Genomic DNA, 22,789 nt, shown 5'->3' with positions numbered 1-22,789 from the left:
CGACTAAACTAGTGCTATATGCATAGCTCTTAAAACTAAATACAAGCCGATATAAAATATTTGCTATTCAACACCATAATCCCCTCCAGGCTTGACAAGAAGCTCATAGACCTTGGCCTTCACCCTGCCTTGTGTAGCTGGATCCTGGACTTCCTGTCAGCTTGCCGGCAGGTGGCAAGAGTGGGCTCCCTCACCCTGCCCCTCTGACTCTCCACACAGGAGCCCCTCAGGTCTGTGTCCTAAGCCCTCTCCTTTACTCTCTGTATACCCATTGCCACCCACAACTCCAATCTGCTTATTAAATTTGCTGAACATACTACATTGATTGGCCTAATCTCAAATAATAATGAGGCATCTTATACAGAAGGAGTCATCACCCTGACACAGTGGTGTCAAGAAAACAACCTCTCCCTCAATGTCACAAAAACAAAAGAGCTAGTTGTGAACTACAGGAGGAATGGAGACAGGCTAGCCCCTATAGACATCAATGGATCTGGGGTTGAGAGGGGGAACAGCTTTAAGTTCCTCGGCATAAACATCACCGAGGATCTCACATGGTCTTTACATACTGACTATGTGGTGAAAAAAGCACAACAGCGCCTCTTTCACCTCAGACAGTTGAAGAAGTTTGGTATGGGCCCCCAAATCCTAAGAACTTTCTACAGGGGCATAGTTGAGAGCATCCTGACTGGCTGCATCACTGCCTGGTATGGGAATTGTACCTCCCTTAGTCACAGGACTCTGCAGAGAGTGGTGCAGACAGCCCAGCACATCTACAGATGTGAACTTCCCACTATTCAGGACATTTACAAAGACAGGTGTGTAAAAAGAGCCCAAAGGATCATTGGGGACCCGAGTCACCCCAACCACAAACTGTTCCAGCTGCTACCATCCGGGAAGCAGTACTGCAGCATAAAAGCCAGGACCAACAGGCTCTGGGACAGCCTCTTCCACCATTAATTCATACTGATTATGACTGATTAATTCATACTGATACAATTATATTTCTATGTTATATTGACTGTCCTGGTGTACATACTATTTATTATTAATTATCATAAATTGCACATTGCACATTCAGACGGAGACGTAACGTAAAGATTTTTGCTCCTCATTCACGTGAAAGATGTAAGAAACAGTCAGTTCAATTCACCATTAGTGCAGCAACAGGAGTCCCACTGAGAATAAAGTGTGTTTATTTACCTTTCCTTCACCTTTTATGAATCTGCTCCAAAGCTTCTAATTTCATTTATATTCACATATATGTAAGAATACAATTTATAACTGTTATTTTACAATTGCCTTTTTAAAAGATTATTATTTCTAATCTTAGAACAGTGTTATCTGTTTTCCTTTCAATCTGTTATATTTTCATTAATAGTAAAACTATGAATACACACAAACAACCAGCCCTGATTCATGTACTGGCTGCTGAACTTGCTGAGGGTTTAGTGAGTAGAGGTGAACTCTGTGCAGTCATCAGTAAACATTCCCACATCTGAACGGTCATGGATCAGGAGCATTCACTGTAGTTCCCTTCTCACAGAGCCACTGAGCATTTTCAGTGTGCTATTCCCAGCCACAGAAATGGGCAGGGCTCAGCTAGTGATGTCAGACCCCGGGGCAGCGGATTTCAAATTCACAAATACGAGTGCAGATTCCAGCAGAAATTCCCAGTGCGATACTGAGAGTGTGGATGAAGAACTTCAAACACAAGGGGTGCTGGATCTCTACTTCAGCAAGATAAACTTTCTGGTTAGTTGGACCTCCCATGTGCTAGGATTATGGCAATTGTGAAAAGCCACTTTCACTTTGGTCTGGACACTAATCCACAATAAACATTGTGAGGCATCCTACTGGTTTATTTAATCACAACTCTGCTGGAATTTCACTGGTATGCCTGGCCTCTCAGAAGATCTGAAGATGACCATATTTGGACAGAAAGAATATGGGATGGGGTGGGACAGGAGAAAGGAAGAGGGGGAAGGACGGATGAACGGGGATGAAAGCAACAGTCAGAGCATGAGATAGAGAGAGCGAGTAAAAAATGTGGGGGAAGAGAGAGAGAAAGAAATAGATGGGCTGATGGCTTTTGCAAATAAAACAAAGTGAGGCATTTTATATTTAATGAAACCTGTAACACATTCTATTGAACTCCAAAACCTACACATAAAATTGCGCTGAAAACTTTTACGTAATAGCATCATCACATCAGACCAGCCTCGTGAAAAGAAACTCCAACTCAATGTTGGTGGTTGTGAATTACGTACATTTCTCCCAGTTACGTTACCCTACACAGTCCCCCCCAGAATTCACTAAAATCGGCACTGTGAGCCTGGCGGGAGCTTGGACAAGTTGTCCAGCTCAGGTCCTGTGTTCCAAGAATGAAGGAACCATAAGTGCCTCTGGCTCATCCAGAGGGGTGACTGACACACTCATAGTCATCTTGTGACACCAGGGGCATAGCAACGGAATACTCCAAATCTTGGTGGGCTGGTTTAAGGGGATCTACCAAAATACGTTCAGGTTTGCCCTCTTATCTATGATAGAAGTCTTTTGTCCCCATTCCAAAATGCATAATGAGCCAATGTAAAGGGGCTTAAGAGGATGTTGATGTGCGTCATGGTGGGCGAAAACAAACGAGGCGGAATGTAAGTCATCAAGAACGCGGGAGTGCTGTAGGCCATGATGGTAGTAGGAATAGGTGAAAAGGAATTGAGTTTACTGAGGAGGAGGGGAATGCTGCTGAGAGGCCAACCATGTGGCGATGGTGTCAGGAATGACATCACCTGGCACTCGTAACGGCTGCTGGTTTTCCAACTCAGCTGCGGACGACTGCAGGTCCTCTTTTGGAGCTGTTCCGAGCCCCAGCAGGACCCACGGGAGATGATCATGCCAACACTCGTCGGTGAGGGAAGCCCTCAGAGCAGCCTTTAAGGAGCGGTGAAACCGCTCACATAGGCCATTGGACCACGGGTGATACACTGTGGCATGATGTAGCCTAACGCCAAGGGTCTTATGTGAAGTGGGGACTGCGGTCAGAGGAAATATTTACGGGGATGACCACCTGAGCCATGTCTGCGGCTGTTGTCGATGCTAGAGGGATGACCTTTGATTCAGGGACCTCAAAAGGTGCCAATGGCACCTGAACGTGACGGTTAATTTTTGCCCACAGGCACATCACACAGACTGCAGTCCAATCACATATGTCCTTTCTGAGGCTGTGCCAAACAAACTATAGTATAACCAGGTTCTGGCCCAGATGTGAGAGGCCATGTATAGAGTCAAAAACAGTCTGTCTCCAGTTTGCAGGCACGATGGGGTGAGGGTGACTGGTTGAGACATCACACAGGAGAGAAACCCCAACTTCACCAAACTTATTGTCAGCCAACCCCAGGCCCAGACCTGGACCTCTGAGTCAGTAGCTTGGCTGGCTGCCATATCGGCATAGTCAACCCCTGCGTGTACGGCCTCAACAGCTGGCATTATTTTTATTTTTCCCCCTGATATGTTGTATATCTGTTGTGCATTCAGATATGTAGGCCAGGTGGTGTTGCTGCCTTACAGACCAAGGGTCTGATATTTTGGCCATCTTGTGCATGAGGGGTTTGTGGTCAACGATTGCTGTGAAATAGCAGCCCTCCATAAGAAAATGAAAATGGCAGACAGCCGAGAAGCTCCCAGTCGAACGTGCTGTACTTCCTTTCGGGGGTACAGAGCTGGCAGCTGAAGAAGGTGAGCAGCTGTGACACACCTCTGACCAACAGGCCATGTACAGGGCCCACAGCAGGGTCTTTAGCATCAGTAGTGAAGGTTTTTCTTCCCAAGGGTTGAAATGTCTAATACAGGGCCCACAGCAGGGTCTGAAGCATCAGTAGTGAAGGTTTTTCTTCCCAAGGGTTGAAATGTCTAATACAGGGCCCACAGCAGGGTCTGAAGCATCAGTAGTGAAGGTTTTTCTTCCCAAGGGTTGAAATGTCTAATACAGGGCCCACAGCAGGGTCTGAAGCATCAGTAGTGAAGGTTTTTCTTCCCAAGGGTTGAAATGTCTAATACAGGGCCCACAGCAGGGTCTGAAGCATCAGTAGTGAAGGTTTTTCTTCCCAGGGGTTGAAATGTCTAATACAGGGCCCACAGCAGGGTCTGAAGCATCAGTAGTGAAGGTTTTTCTTCCCAAGGGTTGAAATGTCTAATACAGGGCCCACAGCAGGGTCTGAAGCATCAGTAGTGAAGGTTTTTCTTCCCAAGGGTTGAAATGTCTAATACAGGGCCCACAGCAGTGTCTGAAGCATCAGTAGTGAAGGTTTTTCTTCCCAAGGGTTGAAATGTCTAATACAGGGCCCACAGCAGAGTCTGAAGCATCAGTAGTGAAGGCTATGGGTGTATTGCCAGTAGGGTCACGTTAGAAAGAGCTTGTTTGGTATTAAACGCCCAGGTCATGTCCACTGACCAGTCAAGCACTTGATTAAGAATGTTGCCTTTAAACAGAGGGAGCATAAATTCAGCAGCTCACAGAATGAAGCGGTGATAGAAGTCCACCATGCTTAAAAACTCCTGTAGTTTTTTAGTAGTGCAGGGCAGTGGGAAATCAATAATAGTGGCTACTTTTGAAGGGAGGAGTGTTGCATCTTCTGCGGAGATGGGATGGCCAAGAAAGCCAATGGTTGACAACCCAAACTGGCATTTAACAGGATTAATAATCAACCCATGTTGGCTTAAGTGCTCGTAAAGTGTGTGGAATGAGATACACATTCAGGTTTAGATGCACTGGTAACAAATATGTCATCCAGGAAAACAAAAAGACCGTGTCACATTTGACACTCACCAATATGCTTCCTGACGGAACCACTCTACAACAGATGTCAGGGCATTTGTCATGCGCCTGGCCCTGACACACCCAGAACACAAGGACACTTATAGACAATAGACAGTAGGTGCAGGAGTAGGCCATTCAGCCCTTCTAGCCAGCACCGCCATTCACTGTGATCGTGGCTGATCATACACAATCAGTACCCCATTCCTGCCCTCTCCCCATATCCCTTGACCCCGCTATCTATAAGAGCTCTATCTAACTCTCTCTTGAATGCATCCAGAGACTTGGCCTCCACTGCCTTCTGGGGCAGAGCATTCCACATATCCACCACTCTCTGGGTGAAAAAGTTTTTCCGCATCTCTGTTCTAAATGGCCTACCCCTTATTCTTAAACTGTGGCCTCTAGTTCTGGACTCACCCATCAGCGGGAACATGCTTCCTGCCTCCAGCGTGTCCAATCCCTTAATAATCTTATATGTTTCAATCAGATCCCCTCTCATCCTTCTAAATTCCAGTGTATACAAGCCCAGTCGCTCCAATCTTTCAACATATGACAGTCCCGCCATTCCGGGAATTAACCTTGTGAACCTACGCTGCACTCCCTCAATAGCAAGAATGTCCCTCCTCAAATTTGGAGAACAAAACTGCACACAATACTCCAGGTGGGGTCTCACCAGGGCCCTGTACAGCTGCAGAAGGACCTCTTTACTCCTATACTCAATTCCTCTTGTTATAAAAGCCAGCATGCCATTAGCTTTCTTCACTGCCTGTTGTACCTGCATGCTTGCTTTCATTGACTGATGTACAAGAACACCTAGATCTCGTTGTACTTCTCCTTTTCCTAACTTGACTCCATTTAGGTAGTAATCTGCCTTCCTGTTCTTGCCACCAAAGTGGATAACCTCACATTTATCCACATTAAACTGCATCTGCCATACATTTGCCCACTCACCCAACCTGTCCAAGTCACACTGCATACTCATAACATCCTCCTGACATTTCACACTGCCACCCAGCTTTGTGTCATCAGCATATTTGCTAATGTTACTTTTAATCCCTTCATCTAAATCATTAATGTATATTGTAAACAGCTGTGGTCCCAGCACCAAACCTTGCGGTACCCCACTGGTCACAGCCTGCCATTCCGAAAGGGACCCGTTAATCGCTACTCTTTGTTTCCTGTCAGCCAGCCAATTTTCAATCCATGTCAGTACACTGCCCCCAATACCATGTGCCCTAATTTTGCCCACTAATCTTCTATGTGGGACTTTATCAAAAGCTTTCTGGAAGTCCAGCTACACTACATCCACTGGCTCTCCCTTGTCCATTTTCATAGTTACATCCTCAAAAAACTCCAGAAGATTAGTCAAGCATGATTTTCCCTTCATAAATCCATGCTGACTAGGACTGATCCTTCTACTGCTATCCAAATGTGTCGTAATTTCCTCTTTTATAATTGACTCCAGCATCTTTCCCACCACTGACGTCAGGCTAACCGGTCTATAATTCCCTGTTTTCTCTCTCCCTCCTTTCTTGAAAAGTGGGACAACATTAGCCACCCTCCAATCAGCAGGAACTGTTCCTGAATCTATAGAACATTGGAAAATGATTACCAATGCGTCCACGATTTCTAGAGCCACTTCTTTAAGTACCCTGGGATGCAGACCATCAGGTCCCGGAGACTTATCAGCCTTCAGACTCAACAGTCTATCCAACACTGTTTCTTGCCTAATATAAATTTTCTTCAGTTCATCCTTTACCCTAGTTCCTTTGACCACTATTACATCTGGGAGATTGTTTGTGTCTTCCCTAGTGAAGACAGATCCAAAGTACCTGTTCAACTCATCTGTCATTTCCTTGTTCCCCATAATAAATTCACCCGTTTCTGTCTTCAATGGCCCAATTCTGGTCTTAACTATTTTTTCGCTATTCACATACCTAAAGAAGCTTTTACTATCCTCCTTTATATTCTTGGCTAGTTTACCTTCGTACTTCATTTTTTCTTGGCGTATTGCCTTTTTTGTTAACTTCTGTTGCTCTTTAAAAGCTTCCCAGTCCTCCAGTTTCCCGCTCATCTTTGCTATGTTATACTTCTCTTTTATTTTTATACTGCCCTTTACTTCCCTCGTCAGCCACGGCTGCCCCTTACTCCCCTTAGGATCTTTCTTCCTCTTTGGAATGAACCGATCCTGCACCTTCTGCATTATTCCCAGAAATACCTGCCATTGTTGTTCCACTGTCTTCCCTGCTAGGGTATTGTTCCATTGAACTTTGGCCAGCTCTTCCCTCATAGCTCCATAGTTCCCTTTGTTCAACTGTAATACTGACAGAATTATGTCAGAATGCTGCTTCTGGATTTCAGTTCAACATTCAACACTATTGTCCCACAGACCTCGGTGAACAAACTCCTACTCCTCGGTCTAAATACACCACCGTGCAACTGGGTGTTGAACTTCCTAGCAGACCTAAGACAGTCAGGATGCACAATCACTCCTCCCACCTCATCACCCTCAACATGGTGCCCCCCAGGGCTGAGTGCTGAGCCCACTGCTGTACACTCTGCTCACACACAACTGCACGACCAAACACCCGAGTAATCACATTGTCAAGTTCAATGATGGCACCACAGTGGTGGGGCTCATCACCAACAACGATGAGACAGCCGACAGAGAGAGGGTGGAAGAGCTCGAGACCAGGTGCCAGGCAAATAACCTTTTCCTCAATGTCAACGAGACAAAAGAGATGGTTATCCACTTCAGGGGAACTCAGTGCACTCACACCCCTCTTCACATCGTCAGCACTGTGAGCCGTTTCAAACTCCTGGGATCACACACAGCCTCCCATGGTCCCAGAACACATCCTACATGGTCAGGAAAGCTCACCAACACCTCGACTCTCTGAGGGGGCTGAAGAGAGCTGGACTTTGCGCATCAGTACTCACAACCTCCTACAGATGGACAGAAGAGAGCTGCATCACTGCATGGCGTGGGAACTGCACCGCGTCACACTGAAAGGCTCTACAGCAGGTAGTCAATACTGCCCAATGCATCACCGGCACCAGCCTACCCGCCACCAAGGATGTGTACACAGAAAGGTGCCAGCAACTTCTTGAACGATCCAAACCACCCTGCTCATGGACTGTTTGTCCTACACCCATCAGGGAAGAGGCTACATAGCATCCAAACTCAAAAACAGTTACTTTCCGCAAGTAGTAAGGCCCTGCCCACTAAGCCACCCCTCCACACCCTCAACCACCACGACTTCATTTCCTGTCAGTCACCTAATGTATAGACACTCCTGTGCCTAGCGTCACTTTGTGTACATACAATCAATGTATATAAGCTATCTTATGTATTTACATTTAACATGTTTCTTTTATTGTGTTCTTTATTTTACTGTGTTTTTTGGGCTGCATCAGATGTGGAGTAACAATTATTTTGTTCTCCTTGGCACTCGTGTGCTGGAATTGACATTACAAAATCTTGAACCTGTACTTCATCATTGGCCTTACAATGTCAGCTCAAGCCCCCTGGCACCTGGTACGGCCCTGCCCTGTGCCCATATATTGAGCTGTTTGTGTACATCCTTACAACGTGCTCTGCTGCTATAGTAACCATTAGTCTAGCTACTGCAGCTTTGACTCTGTGCACTGCCTGGGCTGTCAGCTCTTGGCCTGCAGCCTACACTTCACCAGTACCTCTTTAAAATCAGCGTTCCCATTCCTGCTGGGATTTGTTTCCTTTCCTGCTCAATGCTCCTTCGAACTCTCAGCACCAGGTGAGGCCATTCAGTCCAGCAGCCTGTACTGGGCTTTTAGAAGATTCTAGTTGAGTCCCACTACTCTCCCCTGCTCTCCAGCCTTAGCCTGACATTCTGACACCTGGACCCCTTCATTAGGGGAACCCCAGGAGGCCCTGAAGGCTTTCTCCCCAAACTTTGCCCGTATAACTGCTAGGAACTTCTTTGAGTAAGTGTCTGAATCTCTGGCAGTCTGAAGAGAGGTGGGAACATGGGACGAGAGAAGGAAGCCTTGGTCACGACCCTGTCGAACAAACGAGAGCAGCGGCAGGGTAGAATGAACTGGGTGGGGATGTCACCGTCAGTTGCCAGGACTGGCTTGGCTGACAAAAACAATGCAGCACAGGTTTCGGGTGAGGGGAAGGAGTCCTAAAGGGGATCTGTATCCAGAGATACCGGCCACGGGACAGACGCACGGCCACCTGGCTGGTCGGTGGACACACCACACGCCAATCAACATTTGGTCCCTCCCAACTAATCAATGCACATCTAAATTATTGGTCACCTTAATTGGATTATCTCGCCCAGCCCCATGCTATAAAAGGTGAGACATGCCCCTGGCTCGGTTTCTCTTACAGACCACCTCATTGAAGGTAAGTGCATTGATTTATGTTTAGGAAGGTTTATCATTGGTTCTGGTAAGGGAGCCGCAGCTATCCAAGGTCAAGGGGGATAGCTGTCGTAGTGCTTTTCCCTTGTTCTTTGTATGTGTAACCGTACCCTGTCCCCACAGCGCTTCCTGTGTATTGTACAGCCGACCCGACCTTCCCCACACGTGTTAACCCTCAACTTTTTTTTGTTAGAATATTGTAGTTGCTTGTGTTGACCCGACTTCCCCTTGTAAATAAATTCCTTATTATTAAAACTGTGTGTGTCCAGGCCTGTACTGTTGAGACTCAAAGAACCAGTTATTTTCCATCACAACAGGATCTGAGGGGAAATATTTTCCTCTTCACCTATCTGCTGACAGAGGAAGAGGTTGGATCAGATGCCATCACTACGTTTAAAAAATATTCCGGCAGACACATTCTGTAAGCAGGCAAGGCTTAGGATAGGGACCTGGAGCGATGAGTGTAAATGGGCAGAGAGGTCGGTACAAATGTGGTGGACCAAGGGGGCTGTTTCTATGCTGTATGACCCTCTAATCGCTATATGAGTTGGCCAACTCCCAAATGAGGTGAGAGACTGGGAGTGGATGAACCCACACAAGGGATACACCTGCCTGCACATTTGTAACTCGACTCGACAGGAACTGAAGCGGCCCAAACCTGCACTAGAACATACAACAGCTCAGAAAGGGGTCAGATCCTTCAGCCCACAATGCTGTGCTGGACTAATTCAACTATCCCCCCATTCTCTGCACATTCATTTGCCTGTGACTTGCCTAAATAGGCAAGACCAATGTGTTGACAAGTGACATACATGCCACAGATCATCTCCAGCAGGAGAGAGTCCAGCCACCTCCCCTTGACATTCACTGGTCTCACGATCAACACTCACCTGACACAGACACAGATACCAAGACTGTGTGCAGTGAGAGACTCTGAACCCTGAGGCGACTGGCATGGCCACCGTATCTACAAGTCACAAGTCAGGTGTGTGATGGAACACTCCCCACTCGTCGGGATGAGTACAGCTCCAGCAAGTCCATAATAACTCAACGCAGACAGCATCGTGGTGTGGCTGGTAGAGCCACTGCCTGGAAGTGCTAGAAACCCAGGTCTGATCCTGACTTCCAGTGCTGACCGTGTGGAGTCTGCACGTTCTCCCACACCACCAGTTTCAGGAACAGCTACTTTCCTATAAATATCAGGTTCTTGAACTGACCTGCACAACTCTCATGTTCTCAGCAGTAGAACACTAGTAACCACCTCTTGTACCATCATGGATCTGTCTGATTGTGCAAAACAAGAAATTAATGTGAAAGAGTATTCTTTCCTCACTACTTTCTATAATTTATATTCTGTGAGTTGCCTATACCTACTGCAGATAACCCCAACAGGCAGACCGCGGGCGGGAGAACCAAACATCCGGACTGCGCTGAACCATTGGCCCTTACGTGAACGCCCCGGCCATCACGTGTACATAAAGCGCACCGCTCTAATTTACTGCCACCTCATCCCACACCGTACGCTTGACCTACGCCCCCGGCACCCCGTCCCACACCGTACCCTTGACCTACGCCCCCGGCACCCCGTCCCACACCGTACCCTTGACCTACGCCCCCGGCACCCCGTCGCACACCGTACCCTTGACCTACGCCCCCGGCACCCCGTTGCACACCGTACGCTTGACCTACGCCCCCGGCACCCCGTCCCACACCGTACGCTTGACCTACGCCCCCGGCACCCCGTCCCACACCGTACGCTTGACCTACGCCCCCGGCACCCCGTCCCACACCGTACCCTTGACCTACGCCCCCGGCACCCCGTCCCACACCGTACGCTTGACCTACGCCCCCGGCACCCCGTCCCACACCGTACGCTTGACCTACGCCCCCGGCACCCCGTCCCACACCGTACCCTTGACCTACGCCCCCGGCACCCCGTCCCACACCGTACACTTGACCTACGCCCCCGGCACCCCGTCCCACACCGTACACTTGACTTACGCCCCCGGCACCCCGTCCCACACCGTACCCTTGACCTACGACCCCGGCACCCCGTCCCACACTGTTCCCTTGACCTACGACCCCGGCACCCCGTCCCACACCGTTCCCTTGACCTACGACCCCGGCACCCCGTCCCACACCGTTCCCTTGACCTACGACCCCGGCACCCCGTCCCACACCGTACACTTGACCTACGACCCCGGCACCCCGTCCCACACCGTTCCCTTGACCTACGACCCCGGCACCCCGTCCCACACCGTACACTTGACCTACGACCCCGGCACCCCGTCCCACACCGTTCCCTTGACCTACGACCCCGGCACCCCGTCCCACCCCGTTCCCTTGACCTACGACCCCGGCACCCCGTCCCACACCGTATACTTGACCTACGACCCCGGCACCCCGTCCCACACCGTACACTTGACCTACGACCCCGGCACCCCGTCCCACACCGTACACTTGACCTACACCCCCGGCACCCCGTCCCACCCCGTACGCTTGACCTACGCCCCCGGCACCCCGTCCCACACCGTACCCTTGACCTACGACCCCGGCACCCCGTCCCACACCGTACACTTGACCTACGCCCCCGGCACCCCGTCCCACACCGTACACTTGACCTACGCCCCCGGCACCCCGTACACTTGACCTACGACCCCGGCACCCCGTCCCACACCGTATACTTGACCTACGACCCCGGCACCCCGTCCCACACCGTATACTTGACCTACGCCCCCGGCACCCCGTCCCACACCGTACGCTTGACCTACGCCCCCGGCACCCCGTCCCACACCGTACCCTTGACCTACGCCCCCGGCACCCCGTCCCACCCCGTACACTTGACCTACGCCCCCGGCACCCCGTCCCACACCGTACACTTGACCTACGACCCCGGCACCCCGTCCCACACCGTACACTTGACCTACGCCCCCGGCACCCCGTACACTTGACCTACGACCCCGGCACCCCGTCCCACACCGTATACTTGACCTACGACCCCGGCACCCCGTCCCACACCGTATACTTGACCTACGACCCCGGCACCCCGTCCCACACCGTACACTTGACCTACGCCCCCGGCACCCCGTACACTTGACCTACGACCCCGGGACCCCGTCCCACACCGTATACTTGACCTACGACCCCGGCACCCCGTCCCACACCGTATACTTGACCTACGCCCCCGGCACCCCGTCCCACACCGTTCCCTTGACCTACGACCCCGGCACCCCGTCCCACACCGTACGCTTGACCTACGCCCCCGGCACACCGTCCCACACCGTACGCTTGACCTACGCCCCCGGCACACCGTCCCACACCGTACCCTTGACCTACGCCCCCGGCACCCCGTCCCACACCGTACGCTTGACCTACGACCCCGGCACCCCGTCCCACACCGTACGCTTGACCTACGACCCCGGCACCCCGTCCCACACCGTACGCTTGACCTACGCCCCCGCGGAGCGCGCCACATAACGGGAGAAGTTGCACTTTCCACTCAGCGAGAAGAACGAAACGCGGGAGGATCCAGCGGTGAAGGATTTCGTGACGAGCCTGGCAGAAAACTTAAGGGAATGATTTGAAAGCTCCCCTAAACTCTCCGGTGACATCCTTCTCTTCCTGAGAATGCCGTTCTCCGTTTCGGCTGACGGCCAGTGGACTGCAGAGGCCAAAAGGCTGGCGCCCTCCATAGATGAGGGAACTCTTCAGATAACACAAGGACGTTGGGGTGAGTGACTTTTGGATCAACGTGGTTCCCCAAGCTCAATTCAAAAACACGACAGCTATTGCAGTGCTCCTACTCACACTTTTCCCCTCCACGGGCACATGTGAGTCATCGTTTTCTCCAATGAACTCTATCAAGAACCAAGACAGAAACAGACTCTCCAATGCACATCTTGGCCAGTGCCTCAGGATTAACATCAGAAGGATTGCCTCATCCCCTCCCTGTCACTTCTCGCACTGATTGGTGAGTGAATCAATTTACTTTTGTCCATTTGTCAATCTTATTGTGGTATAATAATATTACAACAGCAATAATACTGATAATTTAATTTATAGCTACACTACATACTTCAAATGCTACATAGCTTAATTAAAAAGAGCAAATAGATTAAGTGAGAGAACAGAAGCAGTGGAAAAGGCGGTACTACTAAAACTGTGGAAGAGAAGTGGTGAAGACTACCATGTTTACTGTGTGTGTGTATATGAGTTCTCAATGTGACAGCTGACAGTTGTGATAGCTAGAGTCATAATTAAATGGTTGGTTTTGGATTTATTTTGTTTCAATAGTGCATTATTTTTCTTGTGTGACCCACAACACAGGCTTTGAGAATCCCAGGCCTAAATTATTATCATTGGTACTACTACGACGGCTACTACTACTAATAATAATAATGGTAACAGCAGCAACAACATCTGCCCATAAAACAACATACTGGCGCAGTGGGAAAAAAACCCTGGATGTTTTGGCCCTTGGCTTGGCATGCGTGACATAATTTGGCCCTTGTGGAAAACTAATTGGAGAACCCTGACCTACTGTATGTCTTCTGATGCTGCTGCAAGCAAGGCCTTCATTCTCCCTGAACCTGACCATAGTTGACACATGACAATGAACCCTACTTGTACATAGAACACTACAGCACAACCCATGTACACCTGCTCTATGATCTATCCACACTCAGTAGCCACTTCATTAGCTACACCTGCACGTTAATGCAAATATCTAATAAGCCAATCAAGTGGCAGCAACTCAATGCATAAAAGCATGTAGACATGGTCAGCAGGTTCAGTTGTTGTTCAGACCAAACATCAGAATGGGGAAGAAATGTGATCCAAGTGACTTTGACCATGGAATGATTGTTGGTGCTAGATGCGATGGTTTGGGTATCTCAGAAACTGCTGATCTCCTGGGATTTTCACGCACAAGTCTCTAGAGTTTACAGAGAATGGTGCAATGAACAAAATACCATCCATTTCTGTGGGCAAAAATACCCTGTTAATGAGAGAGGTCAGAGGAGAATGGCCAGACTGGTTCAAGCTGACAGGAAGGCGACAGTAACTCAAATAACCTCATGTTACCACAGTAGTGTGCAGAAGAGCATCTCTGAATGCACAGCACGTTAAACCTTGAAGTGGATGAGCTACAGCAACAGAAGACCATGAACAGTTAATTTGGTATCTAATAAAGTGACTACTGAGTGTACCTCTTCCCTCTATTTTTCTTATGTCCGTGTGCCTGTTGAAGAGTCTCTATTGCATCAGCCTCTATCCCTACCTCCGGCAGTGTATTCCAGGCCCCTACCACTCTCTGTGTACAAAACCTACCTCTGACATCTCCCCTAAACTATCCTCCACTCACCTTAAACAACCTCCTCTGTATTGGCCGTTGCCACTTTGGGAATAAAGCACTGGCTGTCCACTCTATTGGTGCCTCTCATGCTCGTTTGCTCCAAAGAGAAAAGCCCCAGCTTGCTCAGACTGCCCTCATAAGACATGCTCTCTAATCCAGGTAGCATCATGGTAAATCTCCTTCGCACGCTCTCTAAAGCATGACTTGACATGGATATTGATCACAGTTTAAAACTAGGTTCAATGTTAACTTTGTGATTCATGTTCAAGGACCCAAATCCCTCTGAACATTCTGATCTCCAATTATTTACAAGAATGCTCTCTCTTTCTGTTTTTATATTCAAAAATGACCTCACATTTTTTCCATCCTGCATTCCACCTGCCGATCCTTGCCCATTCAGTTAACCTGTCCATATCCCCCTGCGGGCTCCTCCCAGTCAACAGTGGTACTGGGCAGTGGCCAGCTTCGAACCCATAGAAGTTCAGAAGTTGACAGCCAATGCATTCACCATCTTCACTGCCCTGGGCTGCAGGACATCGGGCCCTGTGTGTGTGGACAGGCTCTTCGGCCAGCCGTCATATCTATTTAAACTGCACGTTTACTTGCATGCAATCCCTATCCCTCCATTCTTTTCCTTGGTAAACGCCTCTTAAACATTGCTATTATATTGGCTTTCAGCCTATTAAGAGTTCCACGATGCTAATCTCACTGAGCTCCCTCATTCACACCCGATGGCTTATGATATAATTGAATATCATCATCCTTCATAATTTCCAGGCTTTCTGTGACGCCCTCCAGACAGACACAAACAATTTATTTAATTCCTTTTATTCCCATTGTAACTTCTGTAAACACTATTAATCTAACTTATCTTTTCCTTTTTCAATTTAGTTTTATGTTTCTCATTAGACGTACCCGATTTACTCTAATCTTCATGGAAGCATTTTTCCTTTATTCTAACATCCTCTTTATCCCCACTTGTTAGACAATGCTGGACCATTTTCCTGTTATTTCTGCTCTTCCCAGATATCACTTGTAAAATACATTTCTGAAATCTAAGTGTTAGCCATTGTTTGGCTGAAGATGAGTGCTTAACACAGGGGTTCCCAATCCAGGGTCCATGGACCCCCTTGGTTAATAGTAGAGTTTCATGGCATAAAAAAGGTTGGGAACCCCTGGCCTAATGGATGTAGACAAAATTGAGTAGCACAGTGAGAGTAGGAGGGAAATCTAAAGGTATGGGGGTAAGAGGTTTAAAAGAGAACTAAGGAAGATATTCTTTTCTCTCAGAAGGGTGGTTGGATTTGGAGACACTGCCTGAGGGGATGGTGGAGGCAGAGACATTTGAGAAGTATAGAAGCGAGTACTTGAAATGTGAAGGTATAGAAGGCAACAGTGCCCCATAGGTTGAAGGGTCATAGGCTCAAGATTCAGGAGAGTAGATTTAGGATGGAGATGAGGAGGAACTGCTTTTCCCAGAGAGTGCTGAATCTCTGCAATTCTCTCCCCAATCAAGCAGTGGAGGTTACCTCAGTAAATATATTTAAGACAAGGTTGGATAGATTTTTGCATAGTAGGGGAATTAAAGGTAATGGGGAACCAGCAGTAGGTGAAGATGAGTCCATGGTCAGATCAGCCATGATATTATTGAATGGCAGAGCAGACTCGACGAGCCAGATGTCCTATTTCTGCTCCTCTTCCTTATGTTCTTATTTCTCCCATCTTGTCCCTTTTCACTGACCTGCTTCAGCTAAGGGGTCTAACTGTAACCAGGAGTCCCTTGGTAACTTTATCCCCTCCCTGATGCACCACGGTCCGAAGCTCGGACTCCAGCTCATCAATTCTGAGATGAAGTTCCTTGATTTAGTCACCGTGGATCACAACAGTTATCAGTTTCTCTTCATAGAATCATAGAATGATTAAACTACAAAAGGAGACTGTTGGAGCTGACTGTCTACTAGAGCAACTTGCATCAATTATCATATTAGCCAAAGGAGAGGTTCTGTACACCGAGTTTTATTTCTCTGGAGCATTGAAGGCTAAGGGGTTAGGTGTGCCTGATGGATAGTATGGTCATGAAGGGCCAAAGGGCCTGTTTCTCTGACTCTAGAGCTCTATTGATGCGGGTTTAGTGTCAAATATGGATCAGATTGGATGAGAATGACAATTCCCTCCCCTAATATTAGTGTTAAGCCCAATCCCAGGAGTTCCAGTAGCACCCAGAGTAGATTTGTTTTAATAATCAGATGCAGACTTGTATTTCTGGATTGTTAGTCCTGTACTGGGAGTTCCTTATCCCACCAACCAGCAGTGTCTCGTTCATCCACCCTGCTCTGCCTGCCTCAATTCTTCATGGATATTTAATGCTCCTTCTTTACTCAGTCCTTACCTGACTGATGTCATCGTCTTTCAGCACTGCACTCAGAGGGCACTCGCACTCTGGGCTGAACAATGTGAAATACACCAACAGAGGGACACGCCACTGACGATGACACGCCCACAGAGTGAAACTCCCACACCAACAGCAAGACACACTTACAGAGAGCCAGACACACCCACTGAGTGTAACCGACCCAGACAGCGAGACACACCTACAGACAGCCAGACACTCCCACTGAGTGTAACTGATTCACAGACAGCGAGACACACTCGCAAACAGCAAGACACACCTACAGACAGCCAGACACTCCCACTGAGTGTAACTGATTCACAGACAGCGAGACACACTCACAAACAGCAAGACACACCTACAGACAGCCAGACACTCCCACTGAGTGTAACTGACCCAGACAGCGAGACACACTCACAGACAGCAAGACACACTCACAAACAGCGAGACACACCTACAGACAGCCAGACACTCCCACTGAGTGTAACTGACTCACAGACAGCGAGACACACTCACAGACAGCGAGACACACCTACAAACAGCCAGACACTCCCACTGAGTGTAACTCACCCACAGCGAGACACAGCTACAGACAGCGAGACACACTCACAAACAGCGAGACACACCTACAGACAGCCAGACACTCCCACTGAGTGTAACTCACCCACAGCGAGACACAGCTACAGACAGCGAGACACCCACAGAGTTACACGCACCGATGGGGAAAGACACTCACAGTAACATCCACTCAACCCAGCGAAACTCGCGCACGGAGTGCGGCACCCACCCACAGACTGCGAGAGAGACAGACCCACTAACTGTCGAATTGAAATTATACAACACACTGTCTCTCACACGCACACACATAAAATAATCACATACATTAATACGAGCCGCTAAACAGTTTAAAAAATGCAAGGCACAGGCAGATACGTCGCGGTTATGTTGTGCCTGGTTGGTTTGTGGGGTGTCTGGTTTGTCTTGGGTTTATTTGGTCTGTATTGGACAGGGTTCTGTGTTATTTTGCCTCGGTTGTTTTTTATTTTGTTGGGGTACGGTGAGGTTTAGCTGGTTTACACCTCATCCATTTAGCTTCTCTTGTCAGTGTTGGCCCTGTCATGGGCTGCGAGGGGGTTATTTACCTCATGTTGGGTGTCTCAGCTTGGTTTGCCGGATGGTGTGAGTGTACTGGATGTTGTCGCGACCCTCCACTTCCAGTCCGCCCACACAACCCCACCCCCGGATATGTTTAAAGGGTCCTTACCCATTCCGGGGATGAAGGTGTTGAGAAAGAGACAGAAGACCGCCAGCGGGAAGGGCATGTAGGGGATGGCCGCCCTCAGCCTGCCCTTCTTCTCCCTCACTCGGACCACGGTGCCCAGGTTGTGGGACAGGCGGTTTCGTGACCCACCCCAGGTCTTCGGCTGCATCACGTCCTTGCCCCCGATCGCCTCCTGGGGCCCCTGGTCCTGGGCGGATTCCACTGCCACCCTGGGCTGATCCCGGTCCGATCCCGGATCCGATGGTCGTGCATCGACCCCACTGAGATCCTGGGCGGATCCCGGGCTGCTCCCGGTTTGATCCCGATTTGATCCTGGTTGATCCAGTTTGATTCCGGATGCGTTTTTCATGGGTGGAACCCGATGTGATCCCTACTGACCCAGTGTGTTCCCAGATCCGCTGTTCCTGGATTGATCTGTGATCCTGACTAATGGGATGCTCCTGGACCAGTTGTAGACCCCGATGGGATTCCGGACTTATTTTAAGCGGAACTCGGACTCTGCTCCTGGTGTTCGTGCACTGATACCGGGTCCGCAGCTCCGTCAACTGCCGGGAAAATTCCAGCACTCGTGCACTGATCTGGAACTTTCAACATCCAAGATGCCCCTGGATGAATCCCGATTAATTGACCCCGGTCTGCTCCCGGATCCGCGGATGCAGTACCGAACGGCTGTTATCCCGGATTCCCGCCCTTGCCGTTTTCCTCGCTGAGTCGGGCGCTCTGAGCCGAGCATCTGGCTGAAAGAGCGCGGGAGTGAGCGCTGGCGTACTCTTAAAGGGACAGTACCTACCGTCCAGACCTCACCCTAAAGGGACAGTACCTACCGTCCAGACCTCACCCTAAAGGGACAGTACCTACCGTCCAGACCTCACCCTAAAGGGACAGGAGCACCCAGACCTCACTCTTAAAGGGACAGTACCTACCGTCCAGACCTCACCCTAAAGGGACAGTACCTACCGTCCAGCCCTCACCCTAAAGGGACAGGAGCACCCAGACCTCACTCTTAAAGGGACAGTACCTACCGTCCAGACCTCACCCTAAAGGGACAGTACCTACCGTCCAGCCCTCACCCTAAAGGGACAGGAGCACCCAGACCTCACCCTAAAGGGACAGTACCTACCGTCCAGACCTCACCCTAAAGGGACAGTACCTGCCGTCCAGACCTCACTCTTAAAGGGACAGTACCTACCGCCCAGACCTCACCCTAAAGGGACAGTACCTACCGTCCAGCCCTCACCCTAAAGGGACAGGAGCACCCAGACCTCACCCTAAAGGGACAGTACCTACCGTCCAGACCTCACCCTAAAGGGACAGTACCTGCCGTCCAGACCTCACTCTTAAAGGGACAGTACCTACCGTCCAGACCTCACCCTAAAGGGACAGTACCTGCCGTCCAGACCTCACCCTAAAGGGACAGTACCTGCCGTCCAGACCTCACTCTTAAAGGGACAGTACCTACCGCCCAGACCTCACCCTAAAGGGACAGTACCTACCGTCCAGCCCTCACCCTAAAGGGACAGGAGCACCCAGACCTCACCCTAAAGGGACAGTACCTACCGTCCAGACCTCACCCTAAAGGGACAGTACCTACCGTCCAGACCTCACCCTAAAGGGACAGTACCTGCCGTCCAGACCTCACTCTTAAAGGGACAGTACCTACCGTCCAGACCTCACCCTAAAGGGACAGTACCTACCGTCCAGCCCTCACCCTAAAGGGACAGGAGCACCCAGACCTCACCCTAAAGGGACAGTACCTACCGTCCAGACCTCACCCTAAAGGGACAGGAGCACCCAGACCTCACCCTAAAGGGACAGTACCTGCCGTCCAGACCTCACTCTTAAAGGGACAGTACCTACCGTCCAGACCTCACCCTAAAGGGACAGGAGCACCCAGACCTCATCCTAAAGCGACAGGAGCACCCAGACCTCACCCTAAAGGGACAGTACCTACCGTCCAGACCTCACCCTAAAGGGACAGTACCTACCGTCCAGACCTCACCCTAAAGGGACAGGAGCACCCAGACCTCACCCTAAAGGGACAGTACCTGCCGTCCAGACCTCACCCTAAAGGGACAGTACCTACCGTCCAGACCTCACCCTAAAGGGACAGGAGCACCCAGACCTCACTCTTAAAGGGACAGAACCTACCGTCCAGACCTCACCCTAAAGGGACAGTACCTGCCGTCCAGACCTCACCCTAAAGGGACAGTACCTACCGTCCAGACCTCACCCTTAAAGGGACAGTACCTACCATCCAGACCTCACCCTAAAGGGACAGTACCTACCGTCCAGACCTCACCCTAAAGGGACAGGAGCACCCAGACCTCACCCTAAAGGGACAGTACCTGCCGTCCAGACCTCACCCTAAAGGGACAGTACCTACCGTCCAGACCTCACCCTAAAGGGACAGGAGCACCCAGACCTCACCCTAAAGGGACAGGAGCACCCAGACCTCACTCTTAAAGGGACAGTACCTACCGTCCAGACCTCACCCTAAAGGGACAGTACCTGCCGTCCAGACCTCACCCTAAAGGGACAGTACCTACCGTCCAGACCTCACCCTAAAGGGACAGGAGCACCCAGACCTCACCCTAAAGGGACAGTACCTACCGTCCAGACCTCACCCTAAAGGGACAGGAGCACCCAGACCTCATCCTAAAGCGACAGGAGCACCCAGACCTCACCCTAAAGGGACAGTACCTACCGTCCAGACCTCACTCTTAAAGGGACAGTACCTACCGTCCAGACCTCACCCTTAAAGGGACAGGAGCACCCAGACCTCACTCTTAAAGGGACAGTACCTACCGTCCAGACCTCACCCTAAAGGGACAGTACCTACCGTCCAGCCCTCACCCTAAAGGGACAGGAGCACCCAGACCTCACCCTAAAGGGACAGTACCTGCCGTCCAGACCTCACCCTAAAGGGACAGGAGCACCCAGACCTCACCCTAAAGGGACAGTACCTGCCGTCCAGACCTCACCCTAAAGGGACAGGAGCACCCAGACCTCACCCTAAAGGGACAGTACCTACCGTCCAGACCTCACCCTAAAGGGACAGTACCTGCCGTCCAGACCTCACTCTTAAAGGGACAGTACCTACCGCCCAGACCTCACCCTAAAGGGACAGTACCTACCGTCCAGACCTCACCCTAAAGGGACAGTACCTACCGTCCAGACCTCACTCTTAAAGGGACAGTACCTACCGCCCAGACCTCACCCTAAAGGGACAGGAGCACCCAGACCTCACTCTTAAAGGGACAGTACCTACCGTCCAGACCTCACCCTAAAGGGACAGTACCTGCCGTCCAGCCCTCACCCTAAAGGGACAGGAGCACCCAGACCTCACTCTTAAAGGGACAGTACCTACCGTCCAGACCTCACCCTAAAGGGACAGTACCTACCGTCCAGACCTCACCCTAAAGGGACAGTAGCACCCAGACCTCACCCTAAAGGGACAGTACCTACCGTCCAGACCTCACCCTAAAGGGACAGGAGCACCCAGACCTCACCCTAAAGGGACAGTACCTACCGTCCAGCCCTCACCCTAAAGGGACAGGAGCACCCAGACCTCACTCTTAAAGGGACAGTACCTACCGTCCAGTCCTCACCCTAAAGGGACAGTACCTACCGTCCAGACCTCACCCTAAAGGGACAGTAGCACCCAGACCTCACCCTAAAGGGACAGTACCTACCGTCCAGACCTCACCCTAAAGGGACAGGAGCACCCAGACCTCACCCTAAAGGGACAGTACCTACCGTCCAGACCTCACCCTAAAGGGACAGTAGCACCCAGACCTCACCCTAAAGGGACAGTACCTACCGTCCAGACCTCACCCTTAAAGGGACAGTACCTGCCGTCCAGACCTCACCCTAAAGGGACAGTACCTACCGTCCAGACCTCACCTTAAAGGGACAGGAGCACCCAGACCTCACTCTTAAAGGGACAGTACCTACCGTCCAGACCTCACCCTAAAGGGACAGGAGCACCCAGACCTCACTCTTAAAGGGACAGTACCTACCGTCCAGACCTCACCCTAAAGGGACAGGAGCACCCAGACCTCACCCTAAAGGGACAGTACCTACCGTCCAGACCTCATCCTAAAGGGACAGGAGCACCCAGACCTCACCCTAAAGGGACAGGAGCACCCAGACCTCACCCTTAAAGGGACACTACCTGCCGTCCAGACCTCACCCTTAAAGGGACAGGAGCACCCAGACCTCACTCTTAAAGGGACAGTACCTGCCGTCCAGACCTCACCCTTAAAGGGACAGTACCTACCGTCCAGACCTCACCCTAAAGGGACAGTACCTACCGTCCAGACCTCACCCTAAAGGGACAGTACCTACCGTCCAGACCTCACCCTAAAGGGACAGGAGCACCCAGACCTCACTCTTAAAGGGACAGTACCTACCGTCCAGACCTCACCCTTAAAGGGACAGGAGCACCCAGACCTCACCCTAAAGGGACAGTACCTGCCGTCCAGACCTCACCCTAAAGGGACAGGAGCACCCAGACCTCACCCTTAAAGGGACAGTACCTACCGT

At 50.4% G+C, this 22,789-nt stretch overlaps 1 protein-coding gene across 1 annotated transcript in view; it reads right to left on the bottom strand.

Moving 5' to 3' along the window:
- LOC140733173 (protein stum homolog) overlaps positions 1-18,982 on the bottom strand; it is a 39,057-nt gene extending 20,075 nt beyond the window's left edge. Inside the window, exon 1 of the mRNA XM_073056116.1 lies at positions 18,227-18,982. Coding sequence (XP_072912217.1) covers positions 18,227-18,593 — 367 coding nt within the window. The 5' untranslated portion in view covers positions 18,594-18,982. The remainder of the gene's footprint in view (positions 1-18,226) is intronic.
- Between the last annotated feature and the right edge of the window lie 3,807 nt (positions 18,983-22,789).

The sequence above is a fragment of the Hemitrygon akajei genome, chromosome 9 (genome assembly GCF_048418815.1).
Source record: "Hemitrygon akajei chromosome 9, sHemAka1.3, whole genome shotgun sequence".
Taxonomy (NCBI): Eukaryota; Metazoa; Chordata; class Chondrichthyes; order Myliobatiformes; family Dasyatidae; genus Hemitrygon; species Hemitrygon akajei.
Note: the sequence above shows the minus strand (reverse complement) of the source record. Positions and strands in the feature narration are given on the sequence as shown.